Source organism: Protopterus annectens, chromosome 6.part1 (genome assembly GCF_019279795.1).
Source record: "Protopterus annectens isolate FY-2018-M chromosome 6.part1, PAN1.0, whole genome shotgun sequence".
In the NCBI taxonomy this organism is placed as follows: Eukaryota; Metazoa; Chordata; order Ceratodontiformes; family Protopteridae; genus Protopterus; species Protopterus annectens.
The window spans coordinates 116792231-116818085 of NC_056738.1; the positions used below are offsets into that span (position 1 = coordinate 116792231).

A 25855-nucleotide genomic window follows, 5' to 3' on the forward strand; every position below is an offset into this window, starting at 1 on the left:
TTGATACACTAAAACCTGAAGTAACTTTAACTAACTGCCTAGACAATGGAGTTTTAATACCTTTTAGGCACCTATTTTCTGAGGTTGTGTAGCAAGTATTTATGAAGTCCAAGAAACCTATTACTAAATGGAAAACACTTTCCAGTTGGTGCCAAGATTAGAAGCAGAACCCTTTTTAACCTATTATTTCTCTGGTTCTACAAAATTTGTGTAAGTTGTTATTCCCTGGTCTTTTATATTCCTCTGTCAAGATCCATTTGCCTTCCATTTCAGCATGTTTGCTAATGAAGCCTCTCCTTTCAATGTATCCCCATGTTAAAATGCTTTTGAAAGGGGTGTTGCATAACAGGCCACCTAGAAAACAGATGGCATCTCCTCGAGATCTCGTTTTTGTTCTGGAAAACTTAACTCTTGTCCCATTTAAACTAGTCCATCAGGCTTATTTGAGGTTTATAACATGGACACAGTTTTACTGATTACTCTAACTTCTGAAAGAAATGTGTCTGAGTTGCATGATCTCATGGTGGCTCAGTCTTATCGCTTTTTAAAACATTTCGGAGCTGCCTCTGTCCATTAGTAGTAATGGGGGCAGTCCTGGGGTAAATTTTCTGTTTTCCATCCAAAGATTTAAATTGCACTTGAAAATGGACAGGGTTGAGCCTTGTTTTACCTGGATGTGGAGTCTGTTCCACATCAGCGGTATCCTCTGTGAAATGTACCTTTCCCTACAAACTGTTCTGTTGATGTTGCAGAAAAGATTTAGATTCCTAGACAGAGTATTTCTAATGCAATTTGACTTGCTGATGTGTAGTAAATCCACCAGTAGTGGGTTGGGGATGTCTTGTATGCCAGACACAAGTCACTTCTTAGCAGTCTGTAGAATACTGAGTATAATGACAGGGCTCTGGGTCATTCCATGTAAGACATGTTGTCTAAGGCATTGTATCCTTTGAGCAAGGTATCTCTGTGGGTGTCCCTGTTGCATATGTCTGGACAAATATGTCTAGACAGATACATGCCAAAGAGGGTATTATATTCAGTGAATGGCCCATTGAGGGCTGAGTAGAACGGGACAGTGACATCCCTAGATCTAGACGCAATCCCTTTGTTTATAGTCTCTTAAAACAATAGACACATGCTGGTCAAAAGTTAGTTGCTCAAAACATTCTTGAAAATATTAAGACTGATACTTTAAATTCTTCCTTAGATAAGGTAGTTTCTGCTGTTGAGATGATAAAGAAGTGTGTTCAAAGGGGAGGCTGGTTCAATGAGTTACTCAGATGATTTTCAACCCTCCTTTTTAGAGCCATTAGAAATGTTCCTTCCTCCTTAGCTCCCTTTTTTCAATAAGCTGCAATGTGCCAACAAACAGATTTCAAAAAACAAACAAACAAAAGCATCAAAAACTCAGGGACAGTCCTTTCAGCCATCATGACTATCTACATGTTCAGGCTTTTCTCTTTCCCACCCTGAAAACCTCTCCATCTCTCATAGGCATCTTCTTCCTTGTGGGTTACTGGTGGATGACTTTAATTGTAATCCAGCCTGAGTACAATTGAGAATGTGAATTTCTCCCTCTTTTCTAGGGGATTCCTTCTTTCTCAGTAGACCAAGTCTCTCTCTTCTCCAATTCTTTACCAGACATTGGTACAAGGAGTGACTGAACCAGTGTCTCACTGTCACTTGGGCAAAGGCCTTTATTCAAGGTTTTTGTGGTAACAAAAGGAAAAGGATCCTGAAGGCCTGTATTGGACCTTTCCTTTCTAAGTCTCTTCAGTCATTTGTACCTCTGCTCCCTCCTATAGCTTTTATGGTAAAGCTGGATTAAAAATATGCCTGTTATTACATTCTCATGGTGAGCAATCCAGGCATTTAAGACTGGCTAATTCTGGCCTACACTATCAGTTCTCTGCATTACCCTTTGGATTTTTCTACATCAAGGCTGTTCACAAAGTAATTAGCTCCATTTCTTATTGCTGACTTCTAGACATTCACATCTTTCCATATTGGACAGTTTTATATTTGCAGACTCCAGCGGTCCAGAGTCCTTAGCAAGTGTTTAGAATCTTATATACAACCTGGGTTTTCAAATCAATTTCAGAGGTTTTCTTTTATCTACTGCTCAATATAAAAAAAGCGTTCATGCTAATTGTTATATGCATAAGAACAGCATGCATGCACTACATGTGTTTAATGTGGTGGTTGAGTCAAATGTTAAGAGCAAGTAGATTCATAGGCCAACTAGGCGGCCACCTAGGGTGCCGCTCTAGCAGGGGTGCTTTTCCAGTAATCTGGATGGCATAGGTAGACTGGGATGGGGGCAAAGGTTGGTGTTGGGGGCACGGTGGAGACCTTTTGCCTAGGGCACCAGTTGACCAAAGGCCAGTCCTGAGTAGATTAAATACAAATTAAGGTTTTCTTGTCAAATGAATGAAATGGCGGAAGAATTTAAGGAGAGGGGATACGATCACAGTCTATTAGAAAGAATTATGCAAGATGTAATTGCACATAGATCTGATACAGCTAAGATGTACTTTGGGAAGAATGAACATGATCTGGATGATCGTGATCAACTATGTAAAAAAACAAGAGAAATTAAGATATGTAACTATGTATAATAAAAGAACACTGGGGGTGAAAGAAATCATAACGAGAAACTGGCACATTTTGAAAGCGATGCCGGGTATGGAAAAAATGATTGATAATGAACCGAAATTTGCATATAGAACAGTAGGAGTTTGAAACATAGGCTATGTTATAAAGAGATGAAACACTATAGTAGTGTAATTAATAAACGTAAAGGCACATTTCCATGTTATAACTGTGTTTGTTGCCCTTGTATTGTAACTGATAATACCTTTGTTCACCCAGTAACCTCACAGAATTTTATGTTCAATTCCTTTGCAACTTTTAATACTAAGAACATGGTGTACCTTGCCACCTGTGTTAAATGTAGTGCCTTCTATGTAGATAAATCTACTAGGAGGCTGAAAGATCGGATTGTAGAGCACCATTCAGATATGCGTAGACAGGTTCACACAAATGCATTAGTGAAACATATTTTGGATTTTGATATAAGTCATGATTTTAGATTTAGGGTCATAGATGTAATAAGTATGAACTCAACTGCTGTTCTCCGTTTTATGCCTAAACAAGCTATCTCTCGTTTTGCATAGAGAGTACTGCACTTTCTTTTTTTTTTATCAATTGGTAAGTGTGCTGGTGATACTTATTTACTAGAGGCATTCAAACGGGATTACACCTCCTCCCTCACATGGTTTAGCAAAGCGTTGCCTATTTTAAATGTGCTAGCTGGCTTAACGCTGTATGTTTTACTGCAGTACCCAGTATGTTTTAATCAGCGACGCACTGTTTGACTTGTGGTTAACTTTATTTAGACATTTAGGCTTCTCTAAACAGTGTGCTGTTCTTGTAGTACCTTGCCATTAAAACTCTCTTACTAAGCTCCCCACGTGTCGAGTTGGTATTAGTTTGAGGGGTGTATAGCTAGTACATTTAAGGTCACTACACCATAAGTGATATACTTACTACAGCAGTTAGTCCTGCTGAGGATACTGCTGCTCCACTAGTTTTTAACTTGTTTTCAGTCTGCCAACTGTTTCACCTAACCTAGCTGCGGACCAATGTATTTTGTGATTTAGCGTGAAAGGGTTTCAGGTGCCCTGCTCTCTCTCTCTGCCTCCTCTAGCGACTCCAATTATACCGCTGGATTGTCCCCTTCTGTTTCTCATTTTCGCTGCTATTGGTTCACTAGATGTTCTCCTTGTTAGCTGATGCTAACTGCAAATGCTCACCTAACTTAGTTTAACTCCTCTCTGAGAGTTCAAAGTGGTTTCAGGTGTCCTGCTCCTCTTTCACCCTCCTCTAGCGACTTATATTGTAACTTCTGGAATGTCCCTTTCTTTTACTCATTTTTGCTGATATTGGTCCACTTGCTATATTTACTGGATACTTTTACTCTAGTCTGGGGCCCTTAAGGTATGTATTGTGCATACCCCCCCCAGATTAATATAATACTTAGGCTGCCCTCCAATACTGTCCTCCTGAAGAGAGTTTATATGTTTTATGACTGTATAATGATTCTTATTCACAAGAAAAAAGACAGATTTGCTACCTGCTTCTAATGTCTTAGCTAGATCTCTGTATTAGATTTTTTATTATATGTACTTGAATACAACTGTTGATCAATTTGTTGATGGTATGCTACTAAATTGTCAATTTGTTAATGATATGCTATTTAACTAAATACTTTGCTAACACTGTCTCTCATTTTGTTTTTCTTCTCTCTATCACTTCCTTCTTTTTTTCCCAAAAGCTCTAAGCTCTAGCTCTACTCATGCCCTAAGCTACTCCTAACCTGTGTCTGAAGACCTTGGCCTTCCAACAGTGAATCTAACGTGGACTGCATCAACCTACCCTGTCCATTCTAGGAATTAAGAGTATGTTTGGGCTCCTATATTGTTGATTTGTTTGGCTCCCATTGGGTCTCCTAAAGAGTTTAAAGCTGCCAGTGTTCTAGCCTCAACAGCCAGCTACCTCCCTCCCCTTGTTTTGTACTCACATCTCCTTCCAGCCACTCTCTTCACCTTACTTTTTCTTTCACATTGCCCCTCACTATCCTATCCCGTATTTCTATCCCCTATCCTTTCCACCTGAACTACTTACCAAAATACCTTCCTCTCCCAGCTACTACCTTGCTGCTACTTTGGCTCCTTCTGGCCCTTTTCAGACTGTAAAGCTTATCACTGTCCTTTTTCTCTTGGTGACCTGCACTCTCTACCCTATTTGCCATCTATCAGCCTTGTTATCTATTTCTGAATCCTTATCAGCAACCAGCTTTTTCTCTATCTTACCTCTGTCATTCCTCCTGTCCTCCTGCTGTATGCTTTACACTACCTCTATATTATTTAACACTGTTCAACTTACTGGTGCTCTCTAGTCTTATTCCTACCCTTTCCTACTAGACTTTCACCTAGCCTATTCTTACTTACCTGCATTTCTGATTGTCTCCTTCCTCATCTCTTCTTCTGTGGTTTCTCCTCCCTACCCCCAATTCCCACCCACCCCCAGGGTCCTACTCTTATAGCTCCCCAGCCACACCCCTTTACCCTACTATCCTATCCCTCTCCTTCACCTGTCCTCTACACACCCCTCCTACTCTTACCTCTTCCTCTGGGTCCTCTCTACTACCTTTCCCACTACTTTAACCTTTCACCTCTCTTACTGTATATCTCCTTTATCCTTCCACTCTCTCCGCCAGTCTTACCCCTCTCTGGTACACTTTAGTATACTGTAGTCCCCCACCTTCTTAACAGGCAATCTCCCATATCTTTCTCTCTTCTCTCTCTTTTTCCTTATTTCTGTAAATAATGACTCCCTGCTGTCCAACACTCCTTATTCTATCAGTCCTACTCTTAACCACCCTTTTTTCTACTTACCATCTTACCTTCTTTGAAACCTCACTTACCAGCCTGCCTACTTCCACACAAAAACAAACCTCAACCATATACACCTTCACATCATACTCAATACTAAATCCACTAACTATCTTCTTCCTAAATTTCACAGACTGTCTCACCTCAACTATATCCCACCCTCAGATAAAACCTAAACTTCTAACCTTACTAAACAATAACATCATAAACAAACTAGGTAATCCTACCTTACTAGATGGTGACATTCACCCCAACCCAGGCCCAGCTGACCTCTCCCCTCAAATATGCTCTTCAAATCTTAATAATAAACTCCTCATTGGGCACCTTAACATTCAAAGTATAAACAATAAAATACCCCACCTTCATGCCCTCCTAGACACCTATTCTTTTGACATTCTATGCCTCTCAGAAACCTGGCTAAAATCAGGCACTAAGGACTCTGAGATAATACCCCAAGGCTATAACATACTTAGACAAGACTGAGCAAAACGTAAGGGTGGCGGAGTAGCAATCCTTTTTAAAAATCAACTTAACATCACTACTCTACCAACATGTCCAAACCAGGATAGCAAAATAGAAGCCATCACAACTAAACTCCAACTAAATGCTAAAAAAGCCCTTTACATCATATGCATGTATCTACCTCCAGGCAACAATATTCCAATATTAGAAGACTTTCTTAGTTGGGTTTCTACCACCTACGCACAGGAAACGATAATCCTAGGCGACTTTAACATAGACTGGAGTACTATTAATGCTGAAAATCCATCCTCTCATATTAATCTACATGGTTTCTCCCAAACTATCACCTCTACTACTAGAATCAATAAGCACAGTAAAAGAGAGAGCATATTAGACTGGATACTCACAAACAATATTAACAAAATATATAAAGTAGGCACCTTGCCAGATGATATCAGTGATCACTCTAACTTATATTTCTAGAGAAAAGTCAGATTGTGTAAACACCCTAATATCCGACAAATTCTACCAAGCATTTTAATATAGACCTTTTTCTAGCTGAACTCAGCATCTGTAACTGGAATTCCTTAAAACACTTCCTCTTGAGGATGCAGTTTTATTCTTTAATACTACTTTCTTATCCATTCTTGATAGACATGCTCCAGAGCGATCCATTAGAATGAAGTCAAAACTGTCCCATGGCTCTCCAAAGATACTAAAAACTCATCCTCGCCAGAAATGAAGTTTGGACCAAATGGAGATGCCACAGAAATAGCCCAGATTTTCTTCACTTCCGCCAGCTTAGAAATCAGGCTAAAAAAGCTATAATCTCAGACAAGAAAAAATACTACTGTGAACTTCAGCAAACCTATCTTAATAACTCCAGACAATTTTGGTTATCTGTGAATAGACTTCTCTCCCCAGGTACTGCCAAAACTCCCTCCCCACTAAATGCCAACCCAGACACTCCTCTCCTAACTGCAAATACTTTTAACTCTTTTTTTTTCCGATACTATTCAATCCCTAGCTAGACAAATGAATACCAACAACTACTACCCCCAAACAACCCAGCTAGCTCTTCTTACAACTTCTCTCTAAAACCTACACCTACTTCCTACATCTATAGACTCATTCACAAACTGAAACCTTGTACTCCTTCAGCTGATAAGCTCCCCTCACTTTTCCTCCAAAAAGCAGCCAAAGAAATTGCATACCCTATATCCATACTCATAAACAGAACTATCCAAGAGGGATCCATCCCAGATATCTGGAAAGTCTCTCATATTATTCCACTACATAAAGCAACTCTACTGACTACTCCAACTATAGACCAATTGCTCTCCTTTCACCCTTAGCAAAATTATGGAGAAATGCATTCACCAGCAACTAGTACAATATCTGTCTCTTCACAACATTATAGCACCCTGTCAGCATGGCTTTAGACCTCATCACAGCACCACCACTGCCCTTCTTTCTTTTATAGATACTATCAACAAAAATCGCAACAATAATCTTCTCTCTTCTGCTCTTTTCATTGATCTCTCAAAAGCATTCGACATGGTCAATCACTCTCTCTTAACTAACATTCTTGAATCTCTAGCTTGATAACCTAGCTATTAAATGGTTTAGATCATATCTTAGCAACAGGCAGCAAGCAGTCATATGGGAAAACCATATCTCTTCTCTTTTGCCAATTTCCATCGGAGTTCCTCAGGGCTCCATTCTTGGTCCTCTTCTCTTCTCTCTCTTCATCAATGATCTTCATTCTGCTATCCCACAAGCGACATGCATTCAATATGCAGACGATTCGACCCTTATTTGTTCTGCTCCTTCCACCACAGAACTGATCTCACTTACCCAAAACATATTTAATACTGTTGAAACATGGTTCTCAAAATGATTCCTCCTACTTAATGCCAAAAAAACTAAACTTCTCCTTTTCACCCCCACCACTCTTACCACCCCATTACATTTCTCCATCTCCTCTAACACTAACACTATCATCTCACCTGACTCTACAACAAAACTGCTAGGTATAACTATCGACAATAATCTCTCCTTCGATCAACACATTAATTACACCATCAAATTAGTTAACAGAAAAATAGGATCCCTATATAGAATTAAACCTTTTCTAACCCCAGCAACTAGAACCAAAATAGCCCAATCCCATCTCTTATCTTCACTACTATATGCCTCCTCTATTTATACCAATCTTAAAAGCAATCTAGCTAAATTAACAACCTGCTATAACAATATTGCCGCTTTGCCACTGGTAACCCCTTCAGAACCCACCATTGTCTAAACTTAAAACTTCTAGGCTGGCTTGAATTCCAAAACTACTTGCTTATCCCTCAACTCTCTACTGCACATAGTATACTTTATCAACCTGACAACACCCCAATTCTTTCTCAACTGATAATCCCCTATAACAATCTCAACTCCCTACGCTCTTCTCATAAACTAATGGCCAAAGCAATTAAGTCAAACAACTTTGCTGGTGACTGTCTTTTCACTAATACAGTAGGTAGAAACTGGAATATTCTTCCTAGTGACATAACCCTGACTACATCTTTGCCTCTTTTCAAACAGAAAATTAAACTGTACTTCCAAAACCACTGGCTCTGTTCCTGCAGTACACCTGACTAATTTATCTTATTTATTACTCTCTTACTCCTCTACTCCTCTCCTCTCCACTCCAACTCCTGTTTCTGATTCTACCACTATTAGAACTACAAGTATTATACTTTCTCTGTAAAATTGTTGGAATTGAAGAACAGTACCTTTCTTTTTTTTTTTGAGAAAACTTGTTACATTACTGTTGAATATCTCTCTTGCAGTGTTATTAATCCTTAAGTTGTATTTTTTTTTTTAGCAATATATTTCTTATGTAATGTACTAGTAGAAAGTGGAGCTTTTCTCCTCGGGCCTCTGCTGAAAATGGACTTGTTATCCAGCCAGACTAGCCCGGTCAACAAATGTAAAATAAAAAATAAAATAAATAAAAAAGTAAAAATCCAAGAGGGGGTAATACAAATAATATTGTTGAAACAAGGGAGTATGAATGGATACTTAGGCTTGCTGCAGACAAGTATCCAGGGATTAATGCTGCTATCAGTTTGAAACCAATTTTGATAAAAAAGCAGATGCAATATAAATAATGAGGGATAGCTATATTTTAATAAATTTATTGTGGCTGAAATATCACATGATATGATTATTTATTTATTTTTTATTTATTTAACATTTGTTGACTGGGAAAGTCTGACTTTGAATGAAGCCAATTTTCAGTGGAGGCACGGGGAGAAATGTTCCAGATGCATGTCTTTGTAATGTGGGAGGAATCCAGAGCACCCAGAGGAAACTTGCACGAAAGCAGGGAGGACAAGCAGACTCCACACAGAAGGCACCCCAGCCAAGAATCAAACTGGAGAACCTCTTGCTGTGAGACGACAACGCTACCGCTGCACCATTCCACCATCCAAATTACGTGAGAAGATTGTTGTCATGTGATTTTATACAGCTATACAAGTGGAATGGAATTGCTAATTTTATATGCTGCACTAAAAAAGGGCTAAGCCCGAAAGTTTTGCTCATTTGTGTTTGCATTTTATTAAATTGAGTTCTGACATTTCTTCGTTGGAGTTTTGTTCTTGTTTGGATTTGTGACTGTCTCAAGGCCATGTTTACCACTATTTTATTATTCTTTTGTTAAATTTACATACACACAGCACCACGGTGATGTGAAACATAAACTAAGAATGGGTTACTAAATCTTACTGTCTTTGCAGACTTGCCATGATAGTCTGTGAGATAGCAACTCAGCTTGATTTGACTGTTCAGGCTTCATACATTTTTGCCAAAACAAACTTTATTGCAGATAGGCTTAGCAGGACCAGGGAATACCCCAGGTATGGAATATTAATTGTGGGGTCTTCCACAAATTGATTCAACTGGGGGAACACCTCAAGTAGATCTATTTGCCACCTTTCGGTACAACTAAACTAAATAAATATAGAAATTCTATTCCAGGACTCCTTGTTAACAGATATGGAAGATAGCTTTTTTTCTCACTTCCATGGATGGTGATGTTCTTGTATGCTTTTCTAACCTTTCCATTGACATTCAGGGTTCTTCAAAAGATTCAGAATCACTCTCCAAAATTTGTGGTGGGGACTCCCTTTTGTCCCATGCTGCAGTAGTTCTCCCTTTTTCTCTTTCAGGCCATTTGCCTCAGAGTTTCTCAGAGACTGGATTTGCTCATACAGGACAGTAGTATTTGATTCATCCCATCCTGAAAACTCAGTTCACTGCCTGGATGACAGAAAGTTGATACCCTTTAGGTGCTTTTTTTCCTGAAGACATGCAGCAGGTACTAAAGGAGGTGAAAACCTAATACTAGAAGATCATATGTGGATAAGTGAAAAAGGTTTTCTACTTGGTGCCAGTTCAAGAACCAAGACCCTTTTCAGGCTTGGTTGCCTCTGTTTCTTTATTATTTATGTGAGGTACTGTCCTCTGTCCATTTTTTCCTCAACTAAGGTTAATTTCTCAGCCATTTCTGCTTATCTCCCCTTAGATTCCCCTTTCCAACCATTCTCAAATTTTAAAAAAATTGAAAGAAGTGCTGCATGTACATCCACCTTGGAAACAGTTGGCCCCTTCTTGGGATATTAACTTTGTGCTTGGAAAGCTTACACTTTCTCAGTTTCAACTAACACATCAGGCTGAAGTGAGGTGCTTAAAGTGTAACTCTGTTTCACTCATTGCTCTGACTTCTGCTACCAGAATATCTGAGTTACAAGTGCTTATGATGAGTCAGCCCTACTTAGTTTTTCAAAAGCACATGTTTTCTTTAGGAACTAATCCTACTTCTATGCTTTAAGTGGTCTCAGAGATTAATTTAAGCCAACTATTAATTTCCCTGCCTTCTTTCTTGAACCCAAGAACAGGGGAGAAAATATTCTTCCTGCTCTAGATGTCCACTGGCAACTCAGATACTACCCAGACAAAACTCAAGCCTTCAGGAAAGCTGGTCAGCTGTTTGTCTCCTATGAAGGCAAGAGGAAAGGACAACCAGTGATAAAGCAAATTACTTCCAGATGGTTGTCTCAGGCTAAAACCTTTTGTTACATTCACCATAATAAATCACTTCCAGGCAAGGTAAGGACCCATTCTGCAATGCCTTTGGCAGCTTCAATGGGTTTCTAGAAAGGTGTGGAGACAGAAGTATCCTAGGGGCAGCAACTTGGTCCACTATACACACCTTTAATAATTACTACAAACTTGATGTCTTCTGCAGCTCTAGAACAGGCTTTGTTAGGACTACTCTTCAGGGGCTACTGGATTAATTTATTGTTTCCCCTCTCTTTTTAGTTTTTAAGCTAATGTAGCATACCCAAATAGGTTAGCTACTGCAACAGTAATCTATATGTTGAATTTAGTACAGTTGTTTAATTAAACTTACCATAACAGCAGATGCTCTAATAGATCACTGTTGCAGTAACCACTCCTCACTCCAGCCCTCTCTTTTTTACATGTATTTTCTTTTTATTTTGCAAAGGCATGGATGTATAAACCTTTTTGTATATAGTTTACTATTGCTTGGTTTCCTAGCATTATTATTTCAGGGCTGTTGGCTCCATTTATTCCAACAAAATAGCTCTGAAGTGATTTACTCCCCGCTTTTTATTGAGCTTCTTTGGAGCTCAAGATAGGATGCGTGGAAGTCACCCAGAAGCTTTGAAAGCTGGTTGTTCAGAAGAGGGTAGGACCCAAATAGCTTAGACTACTGCAACAGTGGTCTATTAGAACATGTGCTGTTATGGTAGGTTTACTTATACAACTGTACTTGAGCCAGTGCTTATAAATGTGAAGATTATATAGTGGTTAGAGGTACCCTATACCTGGCACATTTTGTCACTGTGGCCAGAACATACTGCTGGAGGAGCTTGCACCAGATTGGGTAACATAATACTAGAAAACAGATTACCAATAGCAGAAAAAAGCATGTGTAACATACATCATGCCCATGAATGTCTTCCAAGATCATGAAAGAGAATTCCTTTTATAATTAGAGAAAGCCATTGGCTTGTTTTAAAAAATAAAAATATATGTTTATATACATACATATATTGTGTATATAAGATATTGCGCTTTGTAAAATACACAAAAATTCTATAAACTGCCCTTTAGATTAAGTATACTTTTTTTTATCTTAAGGAACATATTTATGTACTTATGGATGCAAAACTTAAACTATCTTTCAGTATTTGTGCACTATTAGAAAAGGATACTCTTGATTAATGCCCTTACAGACTGCAACTTTTGATACGCATGACTAGGGTTACCACCTGTCCCACTTTGCGAGAGACAGTCCCTCTTTGGGCAGTTGTGTCCTGCAAAAAAAAACTGAAAAAATGGCAAATGTCCTGAGATTTTAGGACAAAAATATTTCCTATATTTTATGTAATAATTGCATAAAACAATTATTCTGTATGTGAAACACCTAAATGTGATAAGAAACAGAATAAGCAACTGAATGCTACAAGAATAAGCTTTTATTTAGAAAAAAAGTGAAGTTATGTCCTTTGTACTGTCCGTGGGTATGTTTTGCCTTGCAAAATCTGACGTTTGTACCAAAAATGTCCCACTTTGGGCATTTGAAAAGATGGCACCCCTATGCATGACATTTTAGTCAACTGTGATAAGAAGGAATTATGACAGACATTCTTAATGTTGCACCTGAAGAACCAGGAAACTGTTGCACCAGTATGTATAGCTCTTTTGAAGTCATGTTAAATTTGTAGCCTTTATTTTGAGAAGTATTCTTTTTCCTGTAGCAAGTTTTGTGGTAGGTTACAGTTCTACTAAAGTATGACGTACTGGTGGCAACACATCTTGATCACAAATGAAGTTAAATGAAATGAGGAGTAGGAGACAGTTAGACCCTATACCTGACAGTAGTTTAATGGAAACGGAAAAGAACAGTATACTTAATATCATTATGCATAATCTGTGATAAATTAGTTCTTTCAGAAAAGTCATTGAATAATTAAAGAAATTAGTGTCACCTTGTTTTACTTGTTTGTAAAAAAATTACTTTAACCAAATGTGTTTTAAAGAAAAACAGTGGCCTTTGTGCTTTAGTAGTCTTTATCTTTTGTTGATGTTTCCACATTTATATATATTCTTCAGATCTTCCTTTTAGGACATTTTAATTTTTAATTTTTAATGTTATCCACAGCTCTCTGTGAAGCTTGTGATATTGAACTGCATCTCAAAACTTTGAAGCGTCATATTGCCTATTTAGAAGAATCAAGCTTCCGGGATGTTAAACAACTCATAGTGCCCCTTTTTCATACAATTTACCTAATATGGGGCCATTCTAAATATTATTGCTCTCCACCAAGAATTGTCGTTTTGCTGCAGGAATTTTGCAATCTTTTAATTGATCGGGTAAGAGCATTTTAAGCTAATTATTGCTTTTGTAAACTGTAGCTAGTGTTACACAGTCCTAATAAGACAATATCATTTGCTTGGAATTCATTTAAACGTATGAAATCATCATGAAAATATGTTTGAAAATTAATGGCTGTTTTTTTTTTAAGTACAGGACTGAATTGTCACTCTATTTAAGGATGTTTGTGACCATTTTGCAGGATAACTGAACCATCATTTAAACCATGTATAAGTAAAGTTTAAGTACTACAGTTTCAGTAATTGAAATTCATTCTGTAGCGTATATATATATATATATATATATATATATATATATATATATATAGAATAAACTATAACATTTTACTTAGACATATAGAGAGGCGCAGCTATCCCTTCTGGCGGTCAAGGCCATTCCCCGATTTGACACCCAACTGAGGTTGAAAAAAGGTCCTCATTTACTTGTGGTCCAAAAAAATACTTTCTTTAGTGTATGTTTAAACTGCAGCAAAATGTTTTCTCAAAGTGTAAGAAGCAGCTTGCTACAGCTAACAGGAAGTAATGAGTGCTTCAGCCCTAACCAGTAATGAACTAAACCACACAAGGAGCACTAAAGCTTATCTGCAAATGCATTACTGATATTTTGAAACTGAATGCTGGTAATGAAGATTAAACCCCTTTACATCTTGTGACTGGGGCAACTGCTCCATTTGTGTCACCCTAACCATGCCACTGAACACACACACCCACTCACTCTCTGATAGTTATAGGATGAAAAGTGGTGAATCTTAAAATCCATTTCTACGAACTGTACTGCTTTCCTGAAGCCACTTCTCAGTAAAAAGGTTTTTTTACCCAGGAAAAGGTGAATTTTTAACTGGACACTTTTCTGAGCTCCTTCAAATAGGTCTCAAACTTCAGCAAAACAATATCTTAGAATCTTAGGGTTCATGGCTTCTTAGATTCTCATGATTCCTCTTGCCAGGTTGCACAAGAGAAAAATTCAGTGTCTTTTACAAAATACAGAAATCCAACATTTTTATCTTTTGGAATTTCAGATTTCAGTTTTTGGCTTTGTCAAAAAGGAACTGCATTGGTAGAGATGGCAAATGGCTCAGAATCCTGGTCTCTCCTTTTCTCCTCCTGTCTCAAGTGAGTCTGTATCTACAGGCGCCTCAGATTTTACTTGGAGAACAGATTTTATGGAGAGTAAAGTGTAAGGCATGTGGAATTCTTCAGACAGACCAAAGCACATATGTGTTAAAGAGATGTTAGCTATCACCCATGTCATAAAATGTCTTCATCATGTACGGTCCCCAAAGGTTCTACTATGAAATGCTGAATTCCTAAAAGTTGATGTTTCAAAAGAATGAAAAAAAATGCCCAAAATGCTAGAGTGAAAAGCTTTTTTCTTCTTTTTTACGAGGGGGCCAAGTCCGCCACATCTCCCAGACATATATACCAACTCCACAGATGCACCAACTCAGAGGAGGGAGAAATTTTCCTAAAGAAGTGAATCATTGCCAGCACACAATTAGAAATTAAACTGGCAATGATTTATTATGGGAAAAAGTGTTCTACATTATGCCATTCATCTTTTTTTTCTGTAAGCTACTGATGCTCAATAAATTTAAACTCAAGCATGTTTATAGGTTCATAAGTTCATAGATATATCCCAGGCTAAAAACCAACAGGGCCTTTATAAGTCTAGTCACACAACCCAACTCAGTTATGTTTCCTTGTAACATGTGTGACTTAACTGGGGGTTGTTTGTTAGAGGTATGTTAGGAGATTTCTAAAAAAAGTTATGGGGGTGAGTATGATAGGGAATGTTTACTCTCGACCTTTGTCTATAAGAGACATGGGGGGGCCAGCCCAAAGATGAATTTATGATAACCTATCCAATGTTAGGAAATGTTTACTGTTGGCCTCTGTCCATAAAAGACATAGGGGCCAGCCTGTGATGAATTTGTGACTTCCCATCCAGTGGTCAGGGTTATGTTTGAATAGCATTAGGGATGGACTCTGCTTCACATGAATGGGGAGCCTATCCCAGACCATGGGGATCCTTTGAGTATCGTATCTGTTTCACCAGCATGTTCTAGTTATGCTGCAAGCGATGTTCCTGTCTCTGCAACTAGTATTTCTGATGCTGCTGCTTGTGCAGATGTGCAAAAGCTCCATCAGGGCTAGATCTAAGAATGCTGTATATGCCAAGCATAGATTTGCATCTCACCAACCTGCAGAAAACTGAGTAAAGATACAGGGCTCTAAGGTGATCTGTACAAGACAGTGTGTTAATACCCTAGATTCTGCTGGTGAGGAACCTCTGTGAGCATTGTAACTGTGGCATATGCCTAGTCAGGTACATGCAGAAGGGGGCATTGTACTTAATAATAGGTCTGAGAAGGGCTGTGTAAAGTGGTGCTATAACTTCCTTAGACCCAGATGCTATACCTTTACTTATCAGTTGGGTGACATAGAATAATATTCTTATTACCTTGGCTACATGTTGGTCAAAGGGCAGATTACTGTCTACATATGTTCCCAGATCTCAAACTACTAGGTCAACTCTTAGGGCTGTCTTATCAACGGAGTAATTTCCTTGGATATATTTTTTTTTCAAAAGGCACTATAATGTACTTCTTTGCATTGAGTTGTATTCTATGGCCTTGGCACCCCCCCCCCCTGCCAAATATATATTCCTACTCCAGGATCACACTACAGTGAGGAAAGGGCAAATATTCCGATCTTCACTGTACTCTGATCTCGAAAAAAGCAACTTTGAGGTCCTGCATTTTCACTGTTTAGAGCATTCGCTATTTAGAACATTCGATGTTCTAATATAGACCCTTTATCTATTTATATTGTGGTATTGCTCCTTTAGAATATCAGCTTCTGTCAGGAATTGGATATGCTTCTACTCTGTTTACTTAGCTTATTTTTCAATTTTGTGTGGAAAACTGTGATTTTATAAAAATATTAAATATTTGTGCTCTACATTTACACTTAGAATGTGCTTTCCCGCCTGTTACTGTTTGTAACACAATTACAATGTTTCCTCATTTTAAGGGTAATAAATGCTCTGTGGCTCAACTTTTAAGGGGCTGTTGACACAATTTTCAGTGTACTGTTTGTGTTTACTAGTTTGGGGAAGGAAAGTATTTTTGTGCTTACTAATGAATGTTTAACCTTCTCCAAATGTTACTGTACCAGTTATCAGTTTCTTTTCTGGCTACATCATGGTTAATATTCCTGATCCTGCTTCTTCCACTCCACTTGTATCTAAAAAAAAAAAAAGTAAAATTATTGCATCAGCCTTATGGTTAGTGACTCCGTTGTTCCCAAAGACAGCTCCATAGACCACTTATTGCCTTGACTCCTTCTGGTAAAGTTGTAATGGCCAATGCGGATCAAGCCTTAGACGTGTCCTCAGAGGTAATTCCAGTACCTATTACAGACATGTCAGAAAAAAAAAAAAACACTTTAGGTACAGGAATTATCCCGGAAAAGAGACCTCTTGCCAAGGACAGTACACTATCTTCAGACCATTCTCCCAGTAGGGACATACCTATAAAGTTGTTTCTGTATACAAGTCAAATGTTATATCTTTGTCTGAGTGTTTTGTAGTCAGTCATTAATGAGAATTGTTTGCATTTTCATAGTTCTAATACAGGTAATTCCATTGAACAGTAAATGAAGATCCTGACAGAAAGGAGCGATTCTCCCCAGGAATCCATCACCCAGAGCTCTGACACTTCAGACAGTGAACCTGAAGTTAATCCTAGACAAGTTTGTTTTTCCTTTTCTGAGATTGTCACTAGTAGTAGTGTAGCTAGGGTAGCATGTGAAGGATAACTGCCTGGGCACAAAGTGTTGGGGGGGATGCGACCAGCCAGTCCCATTCTTTCATTCTTTTAAAAGCTGGTATTGCATTTATTGTCAAACCTAAGCACTGTAGGACTCTACATGTGATCTAAACTGTGGCAACTGCTTGCTAGTGCATCTGGCCACCTGGTTGGTAAAGAAGGAAGATCTGTTTATTTTTTTTTTTGCTCTTCAATATAAGTGCTGGAGGAGGTTGTAGATCTAACTGTAATAAGCCGATTGCTTACAATGTATGGATTGGCTTATTACAGTGAAGTGCTTTTTTTTTTAACTCTTGAGAAGGGGGTGGGGCACTGGTTCACAGTACTGGCCCAGGGCACAGGTTGGATCAGCTGCGCTTCTATTTGCTAGTCTTAGGAATGTTTTTGCTTGGGAGCAAGCAGGGACTCTACCAGAACTGGGCAGATTGTGTGATCTGTTAAAGGTCCCTAATTCTGCATTTATTTCTCTCATTTTGCCAGCTTTTGCAAGACTATTGATTCACTCTCTGCAATTCCAAAGAAATCTGGTAAGCAGTTTAGGTTCTCGCCAGATTATACTCTCAAGTGTCAGCTGACCCTGATGCAATAACTCCAGCAGCAGCAGCTAACAAAAAATCTTTGGCTTCCACTAACCCAGTACCATCTGTTAAGGAGAGCAAGTGGTTAGACAAACAAGGTAAGATGCTGTTTGCTTCTACTTAGCCTTTATGATCATGAATTACCAGGCTATATGGGGAAGTTTCTGTTAAAATTTGCTGATAATGGGAATGCCCTTGCCACGCTCCAACTTAAACCCCCCCTTTTTCCACCTTGCACTGACTCATCCAACTACCTCTACATTTACTTCATCCCACCCAAAATAATCCCTGCCCTACTAAAAACTAATTTTCTCTCTAATATCTATTGTACTATACTCTCCAATCTCAAATATACTATTACCCTCTCCATGCATAATATTTTCCTAATCTACTAATGGCTAGTAGCTATATATTTGGGGTCTATATTAAAAGACCGAAAAATCAAAACCGAGAATGCCTAAAGAGCGAAAGAAATGGAACCTCGAACTTGCTATTGTGGGGGGCACAACCCCCCACACCCACCGCTAAATATATATTCCAACTCCGAGATCGCACTACAGAGAGGAAATGGCAAATATTCCAGTCTTCACTGTACCTTGATCTGACAAACAGCACTTCGAGGTTCTTTTTTTTTCATTCTTAGGTGTTCGCAGTTCTGTTCTTTCGGTCTTGTAATATAGACTCATATTTTGAAATGTTAAACCTACAACTGAGTTTATAACAAAAATATTCAGTTTATGTAAATGTTGAAATTTCTGTATTGAATTATGTCTTTTCATTTTTGTAACATTGTGACAAGCCAGTTGCAAATATCATGGAGCTTATCTGTAAATGTTTAATTAGCTGTATGAACTATGTCCTTTTGTAACGTGAAATGTAACTTACAATTATTGTGGAGCTTTTCTCCCCAGGCCTCCACTGAAAGCGGGCTCTTCTTGGCCCAGTGGACTTTCCCGGTCATCAAACTTATAAATAAAATAAATAATTTGGAAGAATTTGCTGCTTCATTGTCTCCAGAAGGCAGGTCATATTTCAATCAGATTGTTTCTAACTTGACTGAAGTTTATAAAAATTCTTATTATTTTATTACTTTACATTTGTTTACTGGGAAAGTCTGACTGGGCAAGATGCCTGTTTTCAGCGGAAGCCCGGGAGAAAAGCTCCATTATAATATAACTAAGAGCACTTATGGCAATAGTTCTTAAGTAACAACAATAGTTATTAACTACCAAAAGAGAAAAGTTCCACTATAATAGATCTAAGAATACTTATAACAATAGTTGTTAATTAACAACAGTAGTTATTAACTAACAATAGAAGTCTCTGAGAACTAACAATAGAGAAATAAGTCTAAACATGCTCTGAGAAGTGTGTATGAATGTGCTGACAATATGTCTACCGCTTCTGCTTTTTCTGTGGTGTTGAAATTATTTGTCTGGTTGTGTAATCAGAATTTTTGATATGAAGTCTGACATTATTAATTCTCCACTTAGCCTGGGTCTGATATTTGAGCTTGTGACTACACAGATCCTGAAATAGTGGGATGTCAGAAGTAAATTGATGCATGGAGTCTGTATGATTTTTCAGGTACCCAAATTCTTCCCTAACAAGACTACTTCTCAATCCTTTAGAGGACAGAATAAACAGAAATTCCAGCGTAATAGCAAGCAGGCCTCAAGAAGAAAATGGCATGAGGATAACTCTTCCAAACCAAATAAAAGAACTAACTTTCCCTCATAAAGTCAAACTCCAGCTAATAAATGACTATGCTAGAAATCTGACCACTTTACTCACACCTTCTGCCCTGGTTTTCCTACCTCATTCACACTGACTGCTCGTCAAACCCTTAGCCTGGGGTCAGACGGTTTCAGACAGATGGTTGTTAAAGGTGATTTAGGAAAGTTTCACTTGGCAGTGGCTGGACTGTCCTCCTCCTTTCAGGGGAATTCTCTCACATCTGCTAGACCAGACATATCTATTTCCATCAGTGCTATAACATGTTAGAAGCAGGGGTTATATAACCAGTACTTGCTAATCATGTGGACAAATGTTTTTACTCCAGGATATTTGTGGTACCAAAGAAGAAGCACACATGGAGACGTATTAGATCTGTCTTTTCTCAACCTTTATGTAAAAGTTACAAAATTAAAGATGACCTTTCAGTCCGTACTTGCACTGCTTCTAGACCATTGTCTTATGGTAATACTGGATCTCAAAGATGCTTACCATCACATAACTGTTTTAGGAAATTTCTAAGGCTTGCTGTATCTGGATCATATTTTTAATACTCTGCATTACCCTTTGGGCTTTCCATTGTACTTCAATTGTTTATATATTGCAGGGCATCCACAATTGTCCTCATGTTGATGACATGATTGTTTCTGCAGTCTTCTCCCAGATGTTTGGAGTCCTTAACAAAGATGGCCCAACCTGTTGTCACATCTAGAATTTTAAAATAACCTGCAAAAAAGTCTTATTTCTTACCCAGTCATGAAATTTGTCTTTTTGGGTTGTCTGATCAATACACTCAACCAAAAGAAAAAGTAATGACTTACAAAAAGTCTTTTTGAGTTTTTCAGCTTCAGTCTCCTGCAAGAGAATTTCTTAGGATTCTAGTCCTCATGGCATCCATGATCTTCGTGATACCACTTGCCAGGTTACACATGAGAAAAATCCAATTTTACATAAAAACATTTTGGATCCAGCATCTGCATCGCTTGGACTTCTTGTGATGTGTACTGTAAAGTAAGAACTTCAATGGTAGAGGGATCAAATTGCTCTCAGTCCAGGACTACCTATCTCTCTTCCAACCCTAGTTTAATCTGTCCAGGCAGATTCTTCCGATTATGCTTGGGGTGCAGTTTCCATGGAAGTAAAAATGCAAGATTTGTGGAAGTCTTCCCACTGGCCAAAGCACATAAACATCAAAATGCTGGCAGTGATTCATGCTTTGAAATTTCTACAGCATCTATGTACCCCGGGTTATTTACAGTTGGTTACAGAAAACACCATAGTGGTGTGGTATCTCTACAAACAAGGAGTTAAAAGGTCATATTCTCTTTGTTGGTTGGGAGTAGTGGCTTGGGAGTTGGCTCTTTAGCATTCTCTGGCACTTCTGGCCTACTGTATTCTGTCAGATCAAAATATTGTGTTAGACAGGCTCTGCAGATCCTGAACAGACCCTCATGAGTGGAAAGTCACTACACGCATGTTCCAGGACTTTATCCAGATTTGGAAGATACTTAAGTACATCTGTTTGCCTCCCAACAAAACAGACAACTGCAAAAATTCTGTTTGAGACATTCTTGCAGCTAAGCATAGAGGACAGATACTCACTCATACGCTTGGTAGGGAATGTTCCTGTATGCCTTTCCAATGATATTCAAGGTACATCTAAACATTTAGAAATAATTATGAAAATCCATTGTGGTGACTCCCTTTTGGCCGAGGCAAAATTGATTCTCCTTTCTTATGGAATTGGTCAAGGGCAATTACCACAAGCTTCCTCAGAGACTGGATATACTCACTCAGCACAAAGGGAGCTTGATATACCCTGACATCATGTGCTGTATCTGATGGCACAGATGATTCAGTTTTAATATCTTTTAGGCACCTTTTACAAAGGGACATGCAGCAGGTACTAAAGGATGCAAGAAAACTTGCTACTAGAAAGTCTTATGCTGGCAAATGGAAGAGATTTTCTAGATGGTGCCATGCCAACCAAAGTGTCCCAAAAGGGAAAGAGCACCTCTAGTTTTCAAATATTTGAGTGAGCTGCTTAAAGATGGCTTGTCATATGCTTCCGTCAAGGTGCATCTTGCAGCCAGCATATCTGCCCGAGAGTCCACCTGCTTTTCTATTTACAGTCAGTTTCTGAAAGAAGTGTTGACCATGAGACCCCCCCCCCTTGCAAGCATGTTCTTCCTTCTTGGGATTTCAAATTTGTTCTAGAAGAATGGACCTTAACTCCCACTGAACCAGCCTCTCAGGCTAAACTGCAGTTCATTACTTGGAAAACTGTTTTACTTGTTGCACTGACATCTGCAAGATGAATATCTGCATTGCAAGCTTTCATGAGTGAATCATAACTGTTTTTTTCACAGTGATAGGGTCATATTACACACTAACCCTTCATTTGTGTCTAAGGATGTTTCTGAGTTTACTTTGAATCAAGCCATCAATCTCCCAGTTTTCTTCCAGAGATATGAAATAAGGGAGAACAGCTTTTGCATACATTGGATGTGCACAGGTACTACCTTGACAGAACCAAGTCCTTTAGGAAGGCTGAACAGCTGTTTGTTTCCAATGCTAGGACTTGAAAGGCCACCTTGCCGAATCTGACTATATCCTTTGTCATCGTTTTTTGCTATTCCCACCATGGTATAACTATTCCTGGCAAAGTTAAAACACATTCTACCAGGGGCTTGTCCTGTTATATGGCATACCGGAAGGGGTGGACTCAAGAAGTATTCTAGATGCAGCAAGCTGTACCTCTATTCTGGAGGTATCTCATTTAATTTATTTAAATAATTGTTTAATTATTTATTTGTTTTACTGTCTTTATTATATAAGGATCTTTCTTTTTTGTTTTTTATACTCCTTGAAGGCTTTACAGCTGAGATGCTAGAGTTTTATTGCTTAGGTTTACTGCCGCTGGTTTCCTTGGAAGTTTCATATTAAGCAAGTCTGGATTTGTAGCCTGTTTGTGGTTTTTATCTATATTTTCTTTGGGTTGTGGTTGTGATATTGTACCACTATTCTTATTTTCACAAAACACTGCAAACTGGATTCATAGGATCATAGGAAGTTACTAGGTTATTGGCCCTGAGGACCTTACAAGCCTAGCCAAGAATTTAGCCCATATTCCAACAATTCAGCACCCAAATGCCTCTGTCCAGCAGGGACACAGGTGGAATACCAGGGGTGTATTTCCTGTTCCCCATCCAGTTATCCAGGTTGTGTTTATTTTATAATTAAAAATATCACATTTCAACTATTCTATGAGCTTCCTAGATTATGTTGTTAGTAAGCTGCTAGGGAGTGTTCCACATTTTGCCCATTTGTTCCACATTATGAAAGGCTGTATTCCTTATTTTGGAGATGGAAAGTTGAGAACTATGCAGGGACTAGCCAGTCAGTTGTCAGAGTGTAGGTGTGGGAGGGAGCCAGATGTTTGTGTAGCTGGATGGTTATTGTATCCTGGACAGGATGTAACCCATATATAGCCAGAGACTACTTCAGTAGTGAGGAATTCAACTACTAGAAAGTCTTGTCTTGGCAAATGTTATGGTAAGTGCAATTTACACAGCTGTACTTTGTCTCTGAATCTTAAAATATTAATCCAAATGACAATCATGAAGCATTTTGAAGAAACAACTATAATGTAAATTTTGGAGAAAATGCTGAAAATTCTTAAAACTGTTATGTTGTATTTGACAGCCAGTGTAAGAAATTAAGTAGATTCAGTATTTTCACACAAAAAATTGCAAGTCAGAATTTTGTGACATTACCCTACAAATACAAGAAGCTGTTGTTTCAACATATGCACATGCAATTATTTTGGAAAGTAAGAAACTCTTTTTTGGCATTAAAGTATTAATTTGGTCTAAATTTGTGAGATAACTGCCATTAAAAGAAGGAATGCATTAAAAAGTTGATCACTGTGCAATGGTCTCATTAGCTGAGTTACATATTAAAATGAATGAATGCTATTCAAAAGCACACTGTTTCCCGAACTGCTATACCAGAACAGTCCTGTGCCTACAACTGCATCTCAATTTTTTGATACAAATATGTCCAAATTGCTACTTTTCTAGAACTGTACATGATTGTTGAGTTCTCAGCTTACATATAACATGGGCTAATTAAACATAACATAGGGCAGATGTATGTTCACAAAAGTTATCTGTCTGAGCTTTGTGAATTAGACCCCATAACCTGCATAAGTGCAGGCAAGACTTGGGACTGAATGGGTACAGAAGACAAAGTATGGGGTAAGGTGGCAGGGGTCGTCATGCTACAGCACATATGGCATGATAACTAACTGCCTCCTTCCTGTCTACTATTGAAGCATCCCGAATTGCCAAATAACAGCTGCCTTATACTGCTTTTGCTTAGCCTTTTAGGCTTACTTCACCTTGGCTGTATGAAAATTAGACTACAACTGTGTCATGAAGAACTGTGCCATAAGCACTGGAGCAGTACAGCATACCACAGAAGCATGCATTATTTCCTTAGGTTATATCAGGAACATGGGAGGTGAGATAATCTTGCCATAACAATCTGAACATAATCGGGAACATGACAATGGGTCTTTGTGGGAAGGAGATTATTTACTCTATTTTGCATGATCAGGAACATGACATCGGGGAAGGTGACAAGGTGTTGATTAATTATTTACTGTAGCATGATTACTGGGGTTTATGTTTAGCGATTGAACAGAATGTTTATCAAATGGCCATTCATTGCACATAGACCATCAAAAGTTCCTTCCCTCGAAAGGCCAAATGATTGTAAACAAGTTCATCAAATGATCATAGTTGGCCAACATTCAGGGAACTGACCTAGTATGTACTTACTGGTAACAGAGGGATAAGGAAACCTGCCCTTTCCTCACTGCAGTGCAGTCTTGGAGTTGGTGTATATGATTAGTGGTGGGTGTGGGGGGTGGGGGCACAGCTTATTTATGACCATTTGGTCTTTCGAGGGAAGGAAGTTTCGCTGGTCTGCATGTGATGAACAGACATTCTACGAATTTTCTGTTTGATCGCTAAACAGCTGCTTGTGCACTAATGCTAGTATTACTTTGAGAGGCCACATTGCCACCTCATACTTATCCGGATCCAACCAATAATCAGACGGAATGCCCTAATGTACCATGGCAACAGCCAATAGGAAGAGTGGAGGAGATTTTAGAGGCACCCGGTCAAGTTCCGATTAATAATGGAAGAACAGATAATGGTGGAGAGAGAAGATCAGAGAGACTCCAAACACAGAATAGCATGGGTAATCAAAATACTTCCAATTCTGAGGATTTTTACCAGCAACAGGGGGCCAAGCCAAAAACAAGTTACAACAGGAAGAAAGGAACTAGGTGGAAAATTGTAATTTTTACAGTGTATTCCCGACCATATTGAAGCTGGAAATGGTGACTTTTTGAGAAAGGTACATAATATTGACTCTGATTTCACCATATTAAAATTTTCTAATAGAGAATTTAACACTGCTCATGCAGATTTATTAGCAAAGGGTTTTAGTTTTGTACCCACGGCAAGGGAAAAGATGGATCAAACTTTATTAGATTTAAAATTATTTGTTCGGAAACAACCTGTTTGGTTTGGTGGTACTAAACCCATTGAACAAATGTACAGAGTGGTACCTGTTTAAAAAGATCTAGTATTTTTAATCCACCATTTAATACTACACTATCCATGTCTGAGCAGTTATGTGACAGAGATATACAGAAGGTTATTTGTGAACTATTAAAAGGACCATGTGGAAGAAACAGACATTTTATGGGATATTGTGAATGATAAAAGACTTAGAATCATGAAACCTGATAAAGTTGGGGATTTGTGATTATGGACACTGAAGATTATAATAACAGAATGAATGCTCTTTTTTTTTACTGATGATTATCTTGAAATTTCTAAGAATGAATAACATTTAGCATATACCAAAGTGGATGTTCAATTATATGACATGCTAATGTTGTTGTTGTATCTTTCGGCTTTTCCCGGTTAGGGGTCGCCACAGCGGACCTCCGGGCTGCTAATGATTGGCAGTAGATTTTTACGTACCGAGTTGCCAGCCCTGATGCACAACCTTCAACGAAGGTACGCCCATTCATGCATGTCTCCACACACAAGACGCTTCAGCTGAGAATCGAACAGGACAACGTCTTACTGTAAGTCGACAACGCTACCGCAGCACCACCACCGCCATGCTAATGCAGGGTCAAATTAATAGAGAAGAATATGGCTTTTTATATAATAATTGTCCAGTCACTGCTGGGATTTTTGGTATTCCAAAAATCCATAAAAATGAGGCC

At 38.5% G+C, this 25855-nt stretch overlaps 1 protein-coding gene across 1 annotated transcript in view; it reads left to right on the forward strand.

Moving 5' to 3' along the window:
• Nucleotides 1-2435: 2435 nt before the first annotated feature.
• LOC122805262 (dynein axonemal heavy chain 11-like) overlaps nucleotides 2436-25855 on the forward strand; it is a 4596980-nt gene continuing 4573560 nt past the window's right edge. Inside the window, exons 1-2 of the mRNA XM_044075350.1 lie at nucleotides 2436-2577; nucleotides 13165-13376. Coding sequence (XP_043931285.1) covers nucleotides 2436-2577; nucleotides 13165-13376 — 354 coding nt within the window. The remainder of the gene's footprint in view (nucleotides 2578-13164; nucleotides 13377-25855) is intronic.